Source organism: Motacilla alba, chromosome 8 (genome assembly GCF_015832195.1).
Source record: "Motacilla alba alba isolate MOTALB_02 chromosome 8, Motacilla_alba_V1.0_pri, whole genome shotgun sequence".
Classification (NCBI taxonomy): domain Eukaryota; kingdom Metazoa; phylum Chordata; class Aves; order Passeriformes; family Motacillidae; genus Motacilla; species Motacilla alba.
Window position 1 is genome coordinate 6,520,331 of NC_052023.1, and position 21,801 is coordinate 6,542,131.

A 21,801-nucleotide genomic window follows, 5' to 3' on the forward strand; every position below is an offset into this window, starting at 1 on the left:
GCATCCCACGGGATTTGTGTCTGTGTGTGGCTGGTGCCTTGTGTTTCCCTCCTGCGGCAGTCCCTGTTTGTGCCCGGGTGATGTGTCCCTTGTGAGCTACTGAGGCTCAGCTGGAGTGGCTCCATCTCATCTCCTGGGTTTAGGAAGTCAGGTATTTTTAGAAGAGAGATACTGTATTAGTCTGAGATGTCAGAGCTTTTGTGAAGCTATGCTGGATTTGATCTCCTTTCACTTTGCTCTGTATGCACAATGAATTACTTCTGCGCAGGGAGCTCAGTCTGCAAGATCTCCGGGGCAGGGAGCAAATCTTTGCTGTCACCACACTTTGACCTCATCTCTCTGTAGCCACGGGAGTGAGATGTGCAAGGTAACAGCCTTGCCTGGCTCCTGGTGATGGAGAAAGTCTTCCCTGGAACAGCCCTGGGTGTGCCTCTCCCCTCAGTTATCCTGAGGCCTGTCCAAGTACCCAGGCAGCTGCCTCTGCCTAATGCAGTGCATCCAGACCCCCCTACCCACCCTTCCCACTGGAAAGGAGGAGCACGAGAGTACTTGTGTGTTTGGCTGCTACAAGCTCAGGGGCACCAGGAAAGCTGAATGGCCTCAGTCTGAATTTAAGGGTAGCTCACTGCTCCCCTGGAACCGTCAGCCGTTATTTCCCAGCACATGCTCCCCTCTCAGTGCGTTCCAAGCCCAGCTCCGTGTCTAAGGTAAGCTGAAGTGGAACACAAAGTGAATGCACTTGATACACCCTCCCCCAGGTGGTTTTCCATTTATGCAGCAGGCTCACTAATTGCAGAAAGAGTGATTACCCTTTCAAGAAGGAAATATAAACCTTGATTACTTTGAATGTGTGTTAGTGAAATGTGGTTCTGATCCCAGCTGGGCAGAAACTGTGTTTCAGTAAAACTTTCTGAAAATGCTCCCATAGGAGGAACCTGTCTCAGACTGTTTTTATCCTTTTCCCATTCGTGATGCCCTCAGAAGGGGGACTGAACTCTGCATCCCAGATCCCTAAAGGTAGCAGAGTCCTTTCTCTGATGTTACAGGTGTGCTTCAGCTCACCAAGCTGCTGAATGGAGAAACAGGTTCCGTGTGAGATGTAAAGACAAGGAGCCAACCCTTAAGTGGAAGTGTGGAGATAATCAAAACCGGCCCCAGTGCCAGCTGTGTTCTGTGTTCCATACAGTGGTTTTGGTCTCACTGCTTTCTGAAGGAACGACTGCAGAAAAATTAGGTGACAGCCCTAACAAATGCTATAAAGCAGACAGGACCATAGTAGTGCTGGTTATAAAATATCACTTTCTTAAATGGAAAGTGCAGGGGTTTTTTAAAATGGGCGGATGCACGTTGTAAAGTGTATATATATGTATATGATCAAAATATGTGTATATACATATATAGGTAGATGGAAGGATGATGTTTTTCAGAGCCAAGTCTTTAAACAGACCAAATTAACCACTTCTGCTTTTTACTACGGCATGGTGAGGTGGATTTAAGGATGAATTAAGCAAGCTGTAAATTTAAGAACAAACATTCTGTGGCTTGAAATTAATTATTATAACCAACATGGTAACTTAATCTCACAAAAACACGAGTTTATTAATAGGTGAAGGAGCTGAAGAACCACACAGTCCATCCAGCCCTCTGATAGAGTTTCCTAATCTCAGTTACGAAATTCAATGCTGCAGTTTTACAAGGTACATATTCTCAATTAGTGAATGTTACAGAACATAAACATGAAGTGAATATTTGTATTAATGAGATTCAAACAAGTCAACTGAAAGAAGTATCAACTCTAGTTATAACACATGGTGAAAAGAATCAAATTTGGAATGTGATCATATATACTGTTGTACATCAGACAATATGTACACTGTTTCATATTGCATGACATTCATAGCATATTCATAGAAAAGTCAAACTAAATGATGGCTTAAAAACTGTTATCACTGAAATTTGCTCACTATGATTTAAAGTGTTGATATTGACTGAGTTAATATTTTCATTGTGTAAAAATACTGTATATAGTAGAAACCCTTCAGCATCTTCCACATTCAAATAAATGAAAGTTACAGTTTGGTATTTGGTGTTCAACATCTTAAATTAAACGGCCGATTCTTTCTGGCCTTCGGAAGGAAAAACAAATCATGAATATGCTCAATCTGGTTTGACTAGAACGTTTCTCTCTTGAAGACCTTGCTTCTGGAATCAGAGACTAAACCTCTACCTCAGCTGAGGTGCGGCTGGGAACACTAAAACATCTGAACACACTTAAAAAGGTGGAAAGTCCATAGCCATTCTACACACTTTCATTTATTGTCTGGACAATTAAAGTACAAATAATTCAAACACAACAAGGTTATGAAAAAAACATTTACAATACTTTCCCTCAGAAATGATCTAAACTAGCAAGGTTAACATGAAGTCATTCATTATAACTAAAGTATACAACTGCCTGGTCCTAAGAAAGATTTTTTAAATTATTATTATTATTCAGATAGTAAAACACATCGTAGAGAAAAGATTCTGACATGCCTTCCCCACTAATGCTTAGCAAATGCATCAAAACTTTCCCAGCAAACTGCGCTCATTCATAGCAGATGATGTATAAAGGTTTCCCTGAACATTGAATGAGTGTTCCTTTAAACTAAAATCTAACATTGTTAAAGTAAAAAACTGATAAAATTATGATGCAGCCTTTGCTTTTAGTTATTTGTCTACTACAAAAGTTTGCCTCTTCAGTGTGAAAAAACAATACTTAGTCTACATGCAGTTAGTGGGTATAGCATGGAAAAAATGCACAAAATAAGCACAAGTTATAAATAACCATAACGTTTTATTACCATTAAGACTAAACTTGTATTGAAAAGATTTTATATAACAAGACAAGAAAAGCAATAGCAAATTTAACTATCAACTAGATTATGCATAGCGAGTAACTGTTTCTAGTACTCAGGGAAGAGCATGACCCTTTTTTGTTTTAAATATATAACCGTACAAAGCACAAACATACTAAAATGATCAGTGCACTGGACATGGGAGAGCACCCCCTCAGTCATTTTGTTCCCTTAGCTCTGTTTTCCCCAATCTGAATTACATTAAAATAAAGACCCAGTTGTTTTCTTTTCTACTGTGCAGTAAGAAAAAATATTCACAACAAACATGACAATATATCAAACAATATTTCTACACAAGTTACCTTGATACCTCTGTCACTTAAGTATCATAAGAAAACATTTTAAGACATATACAAACAAAACTAGCAAAGTGTTACAACTTATAATAAATTAACCAAAAGAAAAAATAACTTTATATATATATATATTTATATTATATATACACATACACACACAACAAAATGACACAATAATATGCTTCTTCCCATAGTTTAAGTAAACAAATAAGTAGACTAGCCAAACTAGCTATATTTGATTTTGGCCATATGCATCACATCGGCAATTAAATAAATAAGTGTTTCAAGCAACATAAACAGTGTTCCAAATGTGCCAACACAGCCCAATTATATTAGCTTGGGCTATAAAGTGAATTTGAAAATTCTTAACAAATTTAAAGCAAATGTATTTTTTTCTAAACACATTACATTTAACTATGATACTAAGATATGTAAATAATTTTGTAGCACCTACTGCTCAAACCAAGGAAGTTTTTGATCAAAAAATTAATTTTTTTAACTTTTGTTCTGCTGATATCCCATACTGATGACTTAAAGAAAAACCGTCTTGCAACTCATCTCCTTGCTTTTGGGTTTTGACTGTGGGTAACTGCGTGCCTGGGAAGAACACTCTCCCGTACTGTATTTAATATTTTTATTACATGCTATGAAAAGATACGAAGATCATCTGTTTGTAGCCCATCCTTCAAAAAACAATCTACTAATCCAGTTTAAAACACACATCTTGATCTCTAAAAAGTTACCAGTGCAGTATGAACATGACAAAGTTGTCAATTTCCCCTAAATTAGCCAGTCAAAATATTTTTTCTCAAATCCAGATTCTCTTGTAAAAATTCTTTATATTTTATAAAAATAGATTTTTCTTGAAACCCATTTTCAGCAAAGAGACCACCTCTTTGGCAACATTGTTAATGTTATTTAAATTGTTATGTCATCAGGTATCCCCCGTTACCCCATTCCCTAACAGAAGACTGTTTAGTTCACATGATACAAAAGAAAAAAGGAAAAATAAAAAAAGTTGCAAAATTATGTTCTTCTTTTTGCAATTTTTATTGTTCCTCTTTAATTTGTGTGGGGGGTTTACCAATCTGATTCAATCAATGTTTTGAAAAAACAGAAAAGAAAACAAAAATCTTTTTTTTCTCGCTTTTAATCCCATTAGTTCGTAAAAATTGTTTTTTGTTTTATTATTTTTTCAAATGAGTGAATGGTCATCTTAAAAAGACCCACCTTCAAGGAAGGTAGTAAAACTAGCTGGCCGGGTAAAAATCCCTGCACATTGTTATCTATGTATATTATATTCAACAACGACAGCTATGAAAGAACATTCAATGCATCAAAGGTTTTTTTTTTTTTCTAAGCATTATAAAATCCTTTCCTGTTCCTCACAGGATATCCAATGTTTTAATACTTAGGCAACACTGGCTTATAAAGTCCATGGTTGAATATAAGCCTTGAAGAGTTTTTTTTTGTTTTGTTTTGTTCGTATATATATTTATATATATATATTTTAGTAAGTAAGGATATGAAATTCAGGATTTGTGGGTTTTATTGGTTTTAAAGGAAACTTGCAATACTCTGTCTCCTAAACGGTATCCATTAAGGCTGGCAATGGCCATGGCAGCTTCGTCGTAGTTGGTCATGGTGACAAAGCCAAATCCCTTGCACTTGTTGGTGTTGAAATCACGGATCACCTTGACATTATTGACCGCTCCGAAGGGACCAAACAACTGCCACAGCACGCTCTCATCCGAGTCGGGAGACAAGTTGTAGACGAAGATGCACCATCCAGTCCCGGTGTGACCAGGGATATTCATTCCCACAAGGCTCGTCATACCATCAATTGTGATCGGAGAAAACCTACCGAGCAAAAAGAGGGGTCTATTCTAAATATATCTCTTGGCACGAGCTATAGGGCTCCAAGACTTTAAAGTAAATAAGCCAATGGTACGGAAGGTTCTGGATCCTGTCCCTGGAAGATGACCACAGAGCCACCCTTGCTCTCTACTGCTGAAGCGGAGGGGAGCCGTGCTAAATAAAATCTCCAAATCTGGGCATGAATGCATCTCCCTCCGAGGACAAGCCCTGCTTAGATGTGTACAAAGACCTCAGAAAAGAAATGCTTGAGGACAATCTGAGTCAGAGAGGGCCTGCACACACTGTGATAAACAACAGCTCGTGTAAAAAGGGCCCGTAGAAATTTGCCACTTATTTCCAGCACTGATATAAGTTTCAGGACAGAGATCTAATGCATCATCTCCTACTAGTCTGCAGTGAAAAATCCCAAGCAAACTTCAAGACCTATTTTAAAGATTAATAAGAAATGCCTTTGTCAGGATTCAGCTGTAATGGTAGCTTCTTCAGCTAAAAATACTATTAGAGAGATGTCTCTAAGTGGTAGATTTTATTTCTCCTCCTAACATGGTCCTTAATTGACATACACTGGGGAAAAAATCCAGGTAATAAAGAATCCTAAATCCAGCCACATATGAAAGAAGGTTTATGCAGCAATTGTAGAATAAGTGGAACATAAATACAATTAATAAGCACATCAACTGATACCTTCATACCGTGAGGCTTCATTTCCATTACAGGCTTTAGGTCCTTCAAAAAGTCAATGCAGGGACTAACTCCCAGAATTCAATACAGCACCCTACTGTTTCTCCCTCGCTGTCCTTTGGGACTTCACCTCGAATATCCGGAAGAGAGCGGATAAAACCTGGTGTTTACGAACAAAGATCCATCACGGGATAACAAAGGCTGGGCAGGATCTATGGAGATGATCTGATCAGCCTCCTGCTCCAAGCAAGGCAAACTTCCCAAATGAGACCTGCTGCTCATGGCCCTGCAGAGGGAAGCTTAGGAAATCTCCAAGGACAGGAACTCTGCTCCTGCAGCCCCTGCTGCAGGGCTCCATCCTCACTGCGAATGAGTTTCCCTTTTCCTCAAATGGAATTTCCCCTGCTGCAGCCTGTCACTGCTGATTCTTGTCCTCCTGCGTCTGACCTCCGCAAAAAACTTGGCTTCACCTTCTTTCTAAAGCCCCTTGTAGGCAGCTGAAGGCAGCAGTCAGGGGCTAAACTCTACATTTGCCTTTCCTGAATTTCAGCATGTTCCTGCAGACCATGTTTCCAAGGTCTCCCTGGTGGCAGCCATGGCCAGCAGCAGTGACAGCCCCTGCTCCTCACCAATTTAGTGTCACCCGCTAATGCGAGGAGGGAGCAGCACAGCCCATGACTCAGGTTATTAATGAAGATGTTAAGCAGTATCAGCCCTCAGGATCAACATAATTTTCCTTTCATCAGTGTGGAAAAAAAATTGACATGCTTTCTGAAGCTACACTTTGGGATATGTTTTAAAATAACAACTGCACAGAGGAAATGTCTTAAAAATCCAGTTTCACGTGTACCTTCAATATGATGAGTTTCAATACCAGAACGGAATAATAATTCCTCAGGATTTTCTGAGCGATGATTGAGGGAGCAGAGGGAGAGACTCTGCTGCTGAGCGAGTTCTTGTGCTCTCCAAAACTTTTTACACTTGTAATAATTTCCACATTTCGCAATCTGCACAGTATTATGCAGCGTATATTAAATAACCATAAAGGAAACTACACACTTGATGGTTGCTCACTGTTCTGTTGATGCCTGACAGCACTTTTTATGTATATTCAGGGAAAAAGAAGACACTTGGAATATACATCTTAAGCTGAGGATCATCACTGGGGTGTAGCTGTGCTGTAAATGAGCAGTTCACAAATGCTCACAGCATCAGATCCTCAGGAAGGTTTGCAGACAGTTTATTAAAAATCCATGGCAATTTTCCAACTCAACTTCACTTTTGCAAATCCTTATCTCAACATTTTAGTTTCTCTCCCGCACAGTGAAGCCAGTGACACTATCACAACAGTTCAGCACAGAAAGGCTGGACAAGGCCAATTTCTACTGCTCCTTCCAGTGCCGGTGGAAATAAGGATTGGAAATAAGGCACAGCCAGGGCTCGTACCAGCCAACAGCTTCAGCTCATTTTGAAATCTAGAAGATGGGGCTTCAAGCCCATCGCTGGCCAGTGCTGACTGTGCCAGTAACATACATAAGCCAGCAAACACTGCTTTTCTGGAATGTTTAAATGTAATGTGAAATACAACACTGAGGTTCATACCATGCTCTAAGTAAGGATGAAATAAAACCCATACAATGCAAAGCCGGGCCTGTCACGATGCATTATAAGCCCTTGCATTTTAAAGAAATGCTGCCCAGATGCAAAGGGTTAAAGTTTCCTACAGTTGACTGGAGAGCAGCTTTTCCCTGGAAACCTTTAGGAGCTATGCAGCTTTCTACTATTTATGTGCCATGAGCACAGCAGCTGCTGTAAATCCAACAAAACATGCACGAAACTGGTGCAAGTGTATTGACACAAATACAAGATCACCTATCACATAAGGAGCTTTGCTTCTAGCAAGTGATCTGAAATTAGCCTCAATAAAACCTTTTTTCCACATCAGCATGTCTCATTTTCCATCAGTATCACACAGTTAGCACAGGGAGAGCCAATCTTCTGTTTCTGAAGCAGCTTCAGAAATTATCAGTGTGGTATTTTTTGAGACCCTGCACCTATAAATTCAGGTTTTGCTAGTGCAGGTACAATTGCCAAGGTTTGCTGAGAGGAGATAAGAACTAATTTAAGATGCCTGCAAAATGACTTTGAACACTGCTGTGTTTTCAAAGTAACGCTGCAGACAATGTTGAGAAAGCAGATGTATAACCCATAAAGGCAGGTAATTGCTCTTTTCCTCTGCTCAGGCTAAGCCTATCCTGGCACCACACGCCAGCCCAATTCCAGCAAAGGAGCAGCAGCAGCAAAAACCCAGGGAAACCTCCCAGAACAAACCCATCCTTCTGACACTGACCTGCACCTGGACAGACACTCAATTGGGCGTGTTTCCATGTTTCTGACAAGATATCAAGGAACAAATAAGGTGGGAGAAAACAGGAGAAGGGCTGTCGGGGAAAATGAGGCAGGGGGTTCTGACTCACTGTATCCCCATCACCACTGAGGATATCCCGACACAACCAACGTGCCCATGAACACCAGCACTGCTGCTGCTGGGGAGAAGCTCTGGTTTGACTTTGCTCTTGTGAGTACTCAAGAGTTCAGAGCTGTACTGAGTTACTGAGGGGTTAAACCCCACCTTACGGTCTGCTACTAGCTACTGTAAAGATATACTTACCAGACCTTTTTAGAGGATGAGCTTCAAAAAAAAGCTCAAGTAATTTTCAAGTGTGGTGAGTAGACCATTTCAGAAGATTAAGTAGTACTTTCTCATCTTAATCTGGACATCTTAGGGTAACATCAGGAATAAGACTACACCTTTGTTCTGCTGCAAGCATTGCTTATGCTGATGTTGCCATTAAAAGAAACACTAACAACACATCATCTCATTTCAGCTACCAAACATACTCATGGAACAGCAGAAATGTTGACAGATCAGCTGAGCTTTCACACATGCGTGCACATACAAACACACAGCTATTTTAAACAAACAAAAAATAAATTTCAAGGACTGAAAAAAAAAATTCAAAGTATTAAACCTGTAACAAAAGAAACTTTGGGCTGATTGAGGTGCACACAGCTGTATTTTCAAGTCAAACTTATGATGTCAGATGCGGGAGAAAGATGGTCTTAACCGTGAGAGACAACAGCAGCCTAATTCTGATTTTTGACTTAAATTTTCCATTATCAGATCAGAGATTTGTTAAAAATTCAAGTTAATAGTTTTGATTCCAGAAAAAGCACCACTTAGCAGAGCAACTGCAATTTCAATGCTTGTAGCTGTGGCACCTAAACCATTTGAGAAGCCCACCTGTAAATAAAAAAAGGTTGAAAAACCCCACAGAACTTGTGCGTGAGGCCTTTAAAGTAACAAAACCAACTGAAGTCCAAACTTAAAAAGAATTTGACATGCTGGTGGAAGAAAAGAAGGGATAAAAAAAATAAAGTTAGTGAATTAAAAAAAAAATAAATTGTAGCACCAATCTGTGCCAACACGGACATCTGGCAATCTGTGGAATTCTAATTACCTCTTTACGCCATAGGCCATATTAAGCAAATTGTCCAGCCTGAAAAGAGAAGGAGGGTCTTTGGGTTAATGTCTCACAGATGGCAAGATCGCTCAATGGAACTATTATTAATAGTGTTCCATTTTCAAAGAAGAAACGTTCAACAAGTTTCCCACACATCTAAGGAGCCTAACAACTCCCGGCCTGCTTTGTTAAGTCTGAGGTTGTGCTTAAATTTCCACCAGAGCATTTAAAAACCTTTTTTAAACTTGTCTAGAGTCTAGAGAAAAGCTTAACCTCCAGAGCTTGCTTTTAAAAAATGCACTTAGGATTTGTCTTTTTTTTTTTTTAATAATTCAACCTTTTTTTTTGTAATTCAACTGCTCACCTTATATTTATAGTTAACTTAAAAATAAAATATTAAGTCCAAAACTGCTGGAATTGGAAAACTTCTTGATAATTTGCTTTAGTATAATACATTCTCCCCATTTTATTACATATATTTAGCATTAATCCTTCATGACATGTCAATCTAAATTGACCACCAAATTTTGCAGAATATAATCATCTGCTTTCCATGGCAGCACAATAAAGTCCTTCTGTCCATGGAATGATTCAGTGATAACCTCAATGGACACAGCTGCACGCCAAAGACACAAAAACAAGTGTAAATTTAATGTATCCAATGACTGACTTTTTATGATCTTTAATTCATTAGCACTTTTCATCTCTGACAAACTAAAATTACTCCTGAATAATTCTCTAAAGCCAGTGTGCAACTCAGTTATGCAAATATGTCCAAGTTTTCTTTCTTGAAGGCAGACTTTTTCATTTGAAAGCCGGGTTGCCTGAGAACTATTAAGTATGAAAGTAACAGGAACATCACATATTGCTAACTCTGCCTTATGCATCAGATGGCAACAGTATATTCAGAATGCAAAGCATAAAAAATCCCCAAAAGCATCTGAAGACTCACACCAAAGACTAATACAAGGGCTCTTTATACTAAGAGCAGATATCTCAGGCTAATAAATTTAATGATACTCCTGCTGACTGGGACAGACTCAGCTTTTTTTCCTGCTACCAATCCACTGTCATTAACATCAAAGTCTAAGCTGCATCAAAACTGTAGTAATACAGCAGAAAATAAAAGCATTACCCAAAAAGAGAGAAAGAACAGGACAGTCACTGCTCATTTGATTACCAGAGTAACTCTATTCTGTCCTCCCTTTTTCTGTGAGCCTTCATGAGATCTGATTGTACAGTACTTCAGCTGTTTTAGTAAATACAACATGACTACTGCTGTCAGCAGATTTTCCTCCTCATTCTCCAGGAAAGAATATTTAATTTTACAAACAAAATCAGGTCAGCCTACGCAACTAAAGCATATTTTCCTGCACAGCACCTGCCCCACATCGTTGTCGCTGGTGGAACCTCAGTTCTTTTCCAGGTAATTACCTGAATCTCTGAGCCTGGTGGTGAAGTGGTCCAGGGTAGCGTCTGTTGGGAGACTGATACAGCTGTGAAAGGAGTGCCTGGCTTGTTTTCTGGCTGGGGTTATTGGCAAACTTCACAGTAATTGGTTCTGTAGCACCACTAGGCTTCTGGCCATTTAGTCCCTTTATGGCTTCTTCTGCCTCTATTCTCTTATCAAAACGGATAAATCCCACACCTCGAGAAACCCCTGGGAAGTAAAAACATGTGAAGAGATGAATATTCGTAGGAACAGCCTCATTTATGCAACGAGCAAACTGAATGTTGGGTTCAACTTCACACAATATGTGGTTTGCAAATTAAGAAAAGTCCTGTAAAGAAAAATCCTCTTCCCAATGCCAATGATTTTAAGTAAACAATATCCTGTATTTTCAAAGTCCCTGATTAAAGAGGCAGCAGTTTTACCTCTAGTTACATTTATAAGGAAACAGGCATTGCATTTTACACTAGAAGTCACAAAAACCCAGCCGCAGACATTTGCAATTTTGCCACTTCCAAAAAAAACATGCACTTATCAAGAAAAGTTTTCTTTTAACCTGTGACTTGATCAACCAGAATCCGTGAGGTGATGATGCGCCCATATTGTGAGAATAACTGCTCTAATTCTTTCTGGGTCATGGTTTTGGGAAGGCCGCTGACATACAAGTTCGCATCCCGGATGGAGGCTGAACTTGGACGGGCATATGACACCTAGGGAGAGAAAAGGAGAGGAGTGTTAGTGAACTACAGCCACCCTTGGCATTTCGGACAGATAATGTTCTGTTCTTTCACAAGACATAACCCTGCAGTTCAGACAGGACCTGTTCTGTGAAACCAGCAGAGCCAGGAAAGGCTGGAGGAACAAAGGAAGAGCTGCAGAGACCTTAAAGCAGACACAAGGGTTCTGAAGTGCAGTGATAAAATACCCATTGTTCAGAGGTGGATTAATGTGCACCTTCCCACGCATGGGGAATTTTGTAAATTTGCCCCCACGGGTGTGGGTGTGTGGATGATTTGCCGTAACCAGCCCCGCACGCTGAAGTTCCTGCATGTTTCTCTTTTCCCCCTCCGAGTGTCTGAAACAGATCAGGTTATTTGCAGAGCGATCTTTTGTGCTCTCTCTCTTTGTGTTTGCATCCTGAGCTGGCAAGATCTGTTCTGGATGAACAGTAAAGTACTGGTGAAATTAGACTAAATGAACATCTGCTCAGGGAGCTGTAGACTGACACTCATTGTCGGATCTGCAATTTATCACGAGAAGTTCCCTTGCATTATAAAGCCCAGAACCAGACCATAAAATATTATGACCAAGCAAACAAGAAAATCTAGCTGTGGCACTGCATGTGTGCTGTTGGAAAATTACTAATTTAAGCTTCTTAACTGCTCTTCTACCTATGAATCAGATTTATAATTATAATAGGTGCATAAAAAGCCTTCTGCACTTTTGAAATAATATATACATTTAGAATAAACACATTTAACATAATAAAAACACTTCCTGGATAAAGCCTAATGGCAAATATTCAGCACAGTTCATGAATTACTTTGCAGCACATCTGAAAAAGTACTGGAACCCAAGCAGAATATTCTGCACTTCATTTTGATTTATTTCAATATAAACAGATCAGTACTCTCCTGCATTACATCTTAAAATGTGTCTAAGAAGGAAGTGGGGGGGTTCCCTTCACAAATACAATACATTCAGCAATTGTCTTCCCCTCTTCCCGAGCCTCAGCCTGAACACAGATGATGTCAAATGGATGTCTATGTGTTTTATGTGTCAAAGAGTTGTCTTTAAGCGCTCCACACCTAAAAATAGATGTTGACTCAACACAGAAAATTATGTTAATGACTAATATTTGCTTCCACAATCTTCTCTGCATAATAGCAGACAAACTCTAAAGAGTCTACATTTTAAGCTTTTTGGCAATTTCTTTCTAACTTACATGTTTGTCCATAACCTTTTAAATCTAACATTTACAGAGAAGGCTGGGGAGAGGAGGTGGAAGTTTCAGGGAAAGAAATATGAAATAGAGGTTAGATAAAATATTTGCATCAATGGAGGCAAGCTCAGGCGCACAGCACAAAGGCTCAAGCAGACATGAGAAGAGGAGAAACCTTCAGGTGCTGAAAGGGAGAAGGACATTGAGGCAGAAATTATTTTGTGCCACAGCCCACGAGCTCCTGATGGGGTGCAGCATTTCCATCACTTCCCTGCTGGTCCTGTACAGCTCTCTGATGGACCCAGGACCAGAACATGCATGGATGGCACCACTTTATGTAACAAGGCTCAATCCAGACCCTAGGGGACACCAGGGATAATCACATGGTGCTTTTTCCTACAGCTTGGTTTGGTGCTGGGGCATTTGGAAAAGCAGAACCTCCCTCCCCACTCTGCAAATGCCTCACCTTGAGAGGGCACTGTAAGAGTTGAGGCATCTACAGTTTAACCTACTTTAGAAATAACAGCTTAAAAAACATTTAGGAGTCTCTCTGGAGTGAGGGTAGGGATCTTACCTATTCCTCAAAACTGAGAACAGCAAAATGAATAAAGTTCCTGGGCAAACAGCCAGGGGTTTCCTTTGGGTTTCTCACTCTGGCACATTCATTAACCAAATGCCACGTTACAGGGAAGATGAAAAGTATTGGGATATGCAAAAAACACTACTTCCCAGAGCAATGAGTGCCTGACATTTTATATATATATATATACACTTCTACTTACAGAAGGCTCTCTGCTCTCGTGGGCCTTGCAGGCAGGCAGAGGAAGGAGAGGCTGCTCACACTCCCAACCCTCCACTCACAGCACATGTGAACACCTATTGCTGCTCAGGTCTAGTTTTTATTTCCTCCTGCAATCAAACATTCAGGCTGCAGGGGAGCCTGAGCCAAAGAAAGAAGCTGCCAAAAGCAACTCAGCCGTCTTTAATATCAAGGAGAAAAGGTTGCGGAGCTGAATGGACTCAAGGCTAGTAATGTCAATTATTTATCTGCTTTTGAATCTTTTTCATCTTCCCTCTGAGGTCAGCCAATGACAAATCGATCGGTTAGAGTGTGCCATCCTGCTTTCAAGCTATTATTCAGTTAGTGCTGAGGACGGGATGTCTTCCCGAGTGTGAGCTATCAAAGGAAGAAATCGCCCACCCTGACCCTCCATCACACCAGAAGCTCCTTCTGCTGTGTGAGTTAAAATGGGAGCAAAAACCAGCTCCCATTTTATCCCTGCAAACCGCAAAGCGCTGCGTGAGGACATTGCATTAATTCTTTATATTCACAGTCAAAAATGATTTTTTTTCCCTTCTTTTGCTCACGGCGGTGTTAGCACCCTGTAATGAAACAGAGCGTTGAAAAAGAAAAGAGTATGAATTCCTTGTGGTGGCTAGGATTCCAAATAATGAGCTAGAGAACACCAAGCTACTGTTTGACCCAGGCATTTCTCAGCATTAAAATGTTTGTCCGCTCGTACAACGGTTGAAGGTCGAACCATGGTGTTGGATTTCACTGCATAAGATCATTTAGGAGTTCTGCAGTCAAATTTGCAAGGAAGATAATAAAATATTGTACAATTAATTTAATGGCTTGCTGGCCTCAGATGTTAGTTTCTATAAATACATATATAATAACTATGAAAAACATTTAATAGGACATTTCTCATCTGACATTGAGCATTAGCCTGTGTAAGGGCTTCTCTTTATAATAAACAGCTATCTCCAGAGGCTGCACCACTGTTTCCCAACACCACTGCAGCATCAGAAGGTCCAGCATTTCATACCTTCCACAGCAAAGCACATTTTTCTTCAGGTGCACAAAAAATATCTCCAAGTAATTATCTTCCCTATTGATTTCTTACCTGCTTCCCCATATAGAAAACTTTTTGAAGAATTACTAACCTCGAGACTCTTCAGAACATAAACTGAAGCAGTCTGGTCTTCCCAAGCCAGAGCCCACAGCAAAGGCACCCAGAGGCATGAACGCATCCCATTTGTCTTATGGAACAAGCAACAGCAGCCATTTGAATGCTGCCACTTAACCACTTTGCTGCTGCTCCCTGTAAGAGAAGCCTTCAACTCCTGTGCTAATCCTGGACTTCTCAAACATCTGAGTCCATTTCTAGAAGCCTCCTTGTAAAATTTCTCTCTGGTCTGCTCTGAAGAGGAACTGCATCATCCTCTCCTGGAATGATATGCTCTGCCAGCACAGCCACCCTGCCCTGGACACACCTGAGCTGCAACCCAGCAGCTAATTTTGCAGATACCAACCTTCTCCGAGATGTGTCTTGCTCTGCATCTACCATTCCTCACCTGAAGAATGGGAAACCATGCAAGAGCCTTGAATTGGGGTGCAGCACAGGCACCCAAAGACCCCCAAGTCACTCACCTAGTGCACCTCTCCTGCCACGAGCAACTAAGGGGCAGTCAGTGACTCCCTGGGCAGTTTTCTATAAGTTTGTGTAACATTCACATCTTGGTGACCTTAATATAGAGACTTTGCTTTGTCCTTTTGTGACTCTCCATGATACAAGATATCTTGCATTATTTTTAGGGTGAGTCACTTGGCTTTTTTTCTGCCTGATGTCCAGTTTAAAATGGGGACAACCCTTCCCTCACTTGCTGCCCCTTATTCCACTAGTACAAACTGGAAGAGCTTCAACACAACCACTCAAAAGCCTCACACACAGAAATAAAGCACAGTCTCACTTGTTTAATGCACATCCAGAACTAGAAGTAAAATTATCTTAGCACCAATGAATGGGCTATGGCAGAAAGGGGCATTTCCCCACAGCCACTTCCAGACCCTCAACTGTGTCCTAATTTTGTGCAAAACCAGATTTGAGACACCCTCCTGTGAAAGCTCTGTGCTTTGTCAGAACAAGCAAACACAAAAGCCCGCTGGTCCAGAGGCAGAAGACCAGGATCTGGAATACTTTCACATCTGATGCTTGCACTGCTCTATCTTTTCTCTTAAGCCCTTGGCTGGGGGATGGAGGGGAGTGACGATGCACTTTACTGTTGAGCGATTCAATGCCATTTTACAGAGATTAATTGTAATTGCAGGTACAATGGTCTATCCCATCATTTCAGGAAAGACATCCATAGATAATAACCTAGGAACACTCTTGGCTGTATCAAGAGCAAGGCTAAGAGAAATAATTGCTCTGGCTCTGTGGAGTGAAAAGGACTCACTGGCAAAACCGAGGCAGTAAAAAGAGAAATCCCGATTAAGAGAAGATGCATGAAATTAAAAGGCAGAGACTCTCTGGTGCCTGCTGAAAGCAGCAGAACCAAAGCTGAAGCTTCAAATGCAGCACTGAAAGGTCCGCTGAGCACCAGTATCATTACAGGCACAAAGAGTGGAGAAGGGTTTGTTAACAAGCACTACGAAGTCCAAAGGGTTACACTGATAGAGGCTCCTAAAGAGCAAAATAGGAGTCAACTTAGCTGAGGCTTTCCAGGTCTGCAGCATCTTTCAAGCTTCTGGTCCAGAACTTTATCTTGGGGAGCAGCAGCCACAGCAAATGACCCCTCTCTTTGACTAACTGTGAGCTACCATAAAAGAGAACAAGCAGTTTATTTTAGATGGAGCCATAAAATAGCTGCATCCCAAATCTGCAGTTTGTGCCTGTAATGTGAATTTTCAGGAAAGGGGAAAAAAGGGGGTCCAATGCACACAAGGCACTCAAAAAAGCAAATCCCTCCTTGCTGCAGTCCAATATACTCAGCTACTCCCAGCACCTTCAAAACAAAGCAACCTTCCATCTATTCCTTCTTGCAGAGCACCCAAGCTCCTCCTGTGCCTTGCCCTGATCTCTCTGTACACCCTCTCCTTACCACTCTTGCACAACATCCCACTTCTCCAGAGGGATAGGAGGCTGCAGGCAGTGCCCAGCAGGCTCGGTGGCCCTGGGGAGGCTGTGGAAGAACATGGTTGGAAAACACGGGGTTTTGGCCAAGCATTGCACCAAGGGCACCCAACACCAGAGCTCTGCTACCGTCACTGTCAGCAGCCCAGAGCTTTCTGGCTGCCACCCAAATTGTGTTGAGCTCCCCCCACACCTCTGCAGGAGTCTAGGATGGGGTGCAGGAGATGCAGTCTCTTCCCCAGCACTCCCTGCTGCAATTCCTCCTCCTCCGCTGAGCACGGCTGGAAGGCAATCTTTTTGACAAATGACTTTGTAGGACAGAGAAGTCTGAGGCTGCTGTTATTTGGTTACCCTACAGTGACAGGATGGTTTTTAGTTTTGTGGACAATTACAAGAATTAACATGGACAGATTTAGAGCCTGAGTTTTGTGGAAATAGCTGGCATTTTGAAAAATGCCACAGAAACCAAGATAAATAGGAAGATCTTTCAGCAGTAATGTTACTACTTTATTTTCAGAAAAAGCAGCATTACTTTCTCCCACAGCCTTATTTGCTGTATTTTAAACTAGGACCATCCAGACCTATTGATCACAACAGGAGACTAAAGCAGAAACCTAAATTTCTATGCTATTCATTAAATTCAACTGAAAATTAAAATAACTAGAGGAATCATTTTATCCATTTAGTATTTTACCACTGGATAGATATGATGGATTTAAAAACTGGAGGTTATCAAGGGCCCAGAGAACCCAGATTCCTTCTCTCCTCTCTGGGGACATCTCCCCTTGCTCCAGCAGTGTCACAGCATGTACCTGCTCCAGTGAGGGAAGGAAGAAGCAAACCTATTTCTCAGGCAACAGAGAAAAAGGAAGAGAGGGGTGCACAAGCCTGCACTTCAGGGGGTCACTGGCTCTTTTTAGATTTCAAACTTCCTTTCAAAACTGTTCTGCCCTTGTTCCAATGAAGCCAGGTCACCTGAATCCCCAAGTAATTGTAAAACACTTCCTTCGCATCCTTTCAGGCGTTGTCCTTTTTTCAGGGCAAAGCAGCAGTTTAAACAATCTGTACCCCATGCATCACACATCTTATTTTCCTTCTGATATTTGATGCAACTGAATTGCCAGGCAATCTTCAACAGCAGCAGTGACCTTTCATATGCTTTTATGGATGGGCAAATTTAATTTCTAAAAATAGATTCAATTTCTGGAATATATATTTATTTCAACACACACGGTCTCTTCCCTCACTCTAAACTGTTTTGCAGAATTATGTCAAGCTTCAGCTGTAAAAATAAAGTGAAGCTTTTCTCTCTCACAAAATGATGCTGCTATGAAATGGCGTAAATAAAATATGCACTATGATCAGCTGAGGAGGAACAAAATGTGTATAACCTATTACCACCAAACACAACACTCCCTCCAATGCTCTTCCCCAACAAATATTCTGTAAATCGTCACCTCTCAACTTTGACTTGAAAGGGCATCATTGACTTAAATAAAATGCACATAAATATTTTAGCTGCTAGAGTGAAAAGGGATTATTTATCATAACAATGACAGAATAAAAAGAACATTTCTTCAGTTATTTTAGTCCACACATCAGAGCCGACTGTGCCTGGCTGTTCTGCTGATCCTGCTATTAAGCCAGCTCCTCCTGTGACTGCATGGCTGTTTTGCAAGGCATCAGGAGAGAGAGAACATTAAGCTGCCACAAAAATGTTACAGAAGTGAAAAGGACAGCATCTCGGGCCACATGCATAAAATACATATATTATTTTTAAACAGGAATTAAGCCTTGTGGGGTCAAAAATGAGTGCAAATACAACTCCCCAGATCCACCTCATGTTCAGTCTAGGTGCAAAGAACAGCAGAGCCCACGATACAGATGGGACAAAGCCAGCAGGACCACAGTGACCTTGGCAAGCAGAAGTAATTTTGCCACTGTAAAAGGGCGTTCACAGATTACTCATTTCAACTTTCTTTCCATCAAAACAGCTTCCAAAAGGCAGCCAGGGAAATTCCACCTGGAGGATTGCAGCTACCCAACATACATGGACAGGGGCCAAGGTTCAGCCCATCCATCAATAAGATATTTACAGATTGACTCTGAAGCAAAAAACGCAGCCACATTCATGAAGAAAGCAGAACAAAGTAATCTTCAGTACTTTTCCAGCTCAATGTTGTTCTACTAAGTATTTTTTAGTCTACAAAACTATAGGCTACCGAATTCCTTTCTAGATGTTCTCTTGAGAGATGTTTTTTTTAATGCACCAATGGTGCATTTTTAGTAACTGTAAAGGGCATCAGTAGCTAAAGTAATTGGGTCTGATAATTAAATAGAATTTGCACAAGTTTAAATACTTCAACCTTACAAAGAATAACAGTGAGATGCTAGAAATCAGCATGTGGGGGCAATGGGCAAGTGAGGAGGTTCAGCAGTGCTGGGTACTGGTTCCTCATCACCTTGAAACCCTTTGGAAACCAGAGATATCTCCAGCAACACAAATGCCACTAGCAGCACTAAATACCCCTGATTTATCCCTCAGTGTGAACACTGGGAAAGCTCCATCCCCACTGCACAGTACTAGGGAAAGCAGACCTAATTTATCAGGATTTCCAGAAGCAACACATAATTAAAAATATAAAAAAAACAAGGGGGTAAAGGTAAGGTAATCGCATGCGATTCTGCAATGAAAAACTGGGTTGGAAACTACTGATCAGATGTCCCTGGGGCCAAAACTTTGGCTGTCGGGATAGAAGGCTCCCTTTGGTTTGTTTCACTGCATAAACCCAACTTTATTAAAAAAAATCCCAAACCCTATGCTTCCTCCCAGCCATAGAAGAACTTATGCAGCTCCTGTGCATGTAGATTAGACCAATATCTTTGCTTTTTATTAAATTTTACCAGCTTTCAAGAGTACCCCCCGCAATGTGCTTTTATTCTATGCTAGCAATAAACATGCAAACCCCAAAACAAACCACTGAATTTCTAAAATTTATTCTGAATTTAAAAAATGTACCACGAATAAGATTTCACATAGGAAGTTCCCAGATAACAAAAGACTTACTACAAATGATAAAGCATAATGGTTTAATTTTGCATGTAAGAAATGTATAATAATAATTTGTGTGGGTTCCAGTTTCTGGAGGCCTTTTACCACATGCGTTTCCTGTAACCTTGAAATACTATGAATGTAATAGCATTGCTCTGGTTTGCAAAAAAGAAAAACAGAGGCAAAGCAACAGAGGTACCTAGGGACAGGAAATGCAGTTCTTTCCTATGGCTGAATAATGTTCAAAATATACATGTGCTGCATGAAAAACTGATCTAGATTTTTCAAGTTCTACTGAGTTCTTAATAAGCATTTTCAAAATATTTTTTCCCTGATAATATGCCTTTAAAAGCAATTTGGAGAGCAACTTTTCACTGTAAGTGGAAACTGCTGAGTCCAAGCCTGCATTTCCACCTGCAGCAGTCGATAAGATGGTAGATTTTGCTGCCTTGCCTTACATATTCCTGTAAGTGTTTCCATTAGCTCTACAAAACCATGCTGTGAGCATTTTGATGTATGGCCCACATGCCTATCTGTGGGATGGAATCTGGATGGTCTGAGGGAGGTTTGGAAGCAGCCTTTTCCATGACATCCGTGCAGCTGCTCCACCACTTTCATAACCCTCAGCTCAGCACTTCTGCTCTTCACTGATCAAACATCAGGGGAAAAACTTGCTTGAAACAATCCTTAGAAATACACCAGAATCCAAGAAATATTTTTGCTTCAGAGAACACCACTTTGTCCAAACCATAATCTTTAGCCAGACTGCCAAAACCTACAGTATTGGCTACATTACATCGTATCTTTTTTTGCAAGATACAACATCACTGAAATTACTTGTACCAATATTCAGTACGGTAAAACTTCTATTTTTATATTAACACTTTGAGCTTTGAAATACAAATTAACTACAGAAGAGAAAATTAAGAAAATGGTGCAAATCAAAAGCCAGCATTCAAAAAAAATGATCAAAGCAGTTTCAGATAATTTGAATCTGATCTGCTGTTTGCTCCTGTTCAATTTTTTGATTCACATCCCTTAAGCTGTATTATTTGTCAGAATTTGGGATGTGGAAATCTCCTGTAAGCTGTTCCAGAACAGCTTTATCAGCCATGCAGCAAAAACTGTGACAGTGTAGAAGTTTGCTTTTCTTGTGAGACCACTTAAGAAGGTCATTGAATAACTAATGGTCTATTAACAACAATGAAATAAGAGACTTCGGTGGGAAGCCTCCAGCTTTTAGAAGAATAAATGAAATTAAGGATGTGGAAATTGAGAATTTTTTTTTTTTTGAGAATGACATATTCTAACTTGTGAGAAACATGCTTTCAACACCTGATAATCACAGGAGTGTCACTAAAGGAGAACTCTGTGACAAAGTATTTCCCATGAAAACATAAGGAAACATGTAACTTGTGAATACACCATCAGGTACTTCACCTGTTTATGGATAATGGTATCACTCTGGCTGTTCTGTTCTACATTTCAGCCTCACTGTCATGCTTTAAAGAGCTTCCTGTTACTTTCCCCTCTCTTTAACAATAGCAGCAATTTCAGAGAAGAGAGATTTCATCTTCTGCATGTCTGCTCATTGTTCCAAGGAGGAGCTCGTTAACCCCCTTACAATGGAGGATAAAATAGTGATGAAATTGCCAGAAACAGTTCCAACTACTTTCTCCCGTTCCTGAACTGAGCAAAAGGCATTTTATATTGTCTTACCTTTATGGTTTTGGTCTGGAGTCTGAGTCCATTTAAAGTGTTAATGGCTTTCTCTGCATCCTTTGGATCAATGTAGTTAACGAATCCATACCCTAAACTCTGCCCTGTTGAAACACAAGAAATAAAGAAAAAAAGGACTCAGTATTTTTCAGCACAGGAACAACTTCCAAGAGTGGAAGCACAATTTTCTTACACTATTCATTTCATCCCTGCTTGCCCTTACAGTCTCTATGCTGCTTTTCACCATTTCTTCATCTCCTTAATACAGGGGGAGCCATCACAACTTTAAACTGCTGCTCTGAAGATCCTTCTGTAAGAACGAGAAGCAGCAGCTCCTCACCCTGCCTTCCCCAGGAGTTTACTGCAAAGCATGTATGAGGCTTGACAGCAACAGAACTGTGTTAATAGTTTTGTGCTGAGCTCCTAATAAATATAACTGGCTGAC

At 40.5% G+C, this 21,801-nt stretch overlaps 1 protein-coding gene across 6 annotated transcripts in view; it reads right to left on the minus strand.

The window, feature by feature from the left end:
• Positions 1 to 1,570: 1,570 nt before the first annotated feature.
• The window catches only part of ELAVL4 (ELAV like RNA binding protein 4), a 64,797-nt gene continuing 44,566 nt past the window's right edge, over positions 1,571 to 21,801 (minus strand). For all 6 annotated transcript variants that reach the window (XM_038144446.1, XM_038144445.1, XM_038144450.1 and 3 more), the window contains exons 3-7: positions 21,357 to 21,460; positions 11,283 to 11,436; positions 10,711 to 10,936; positions 9,274 to 9,312; positions 1,571 to 5,053 (exon numbers count right to left, since the gene is read on the minus strand). In XM_038144446.1, coding sequence (XP_038000374.1) covers positions 4,726 to 5,053; positions 9,274 to 9,312; positions 10,711 to 10,936; positions 11,283 to 11,436; positions 21,357 to 21,460 — 851 coding nt within the window. In that variant the 3' untranslated portion in view covers positions 1,571 to 4,725. The remainder of the gene's footprint in view (positions 5,054 to 9,273; positions 9,313 to 10,710; positions 10,937 to 11,282; positions 11,437 to 21,356; positions 21,461 to 21,801) is intronic.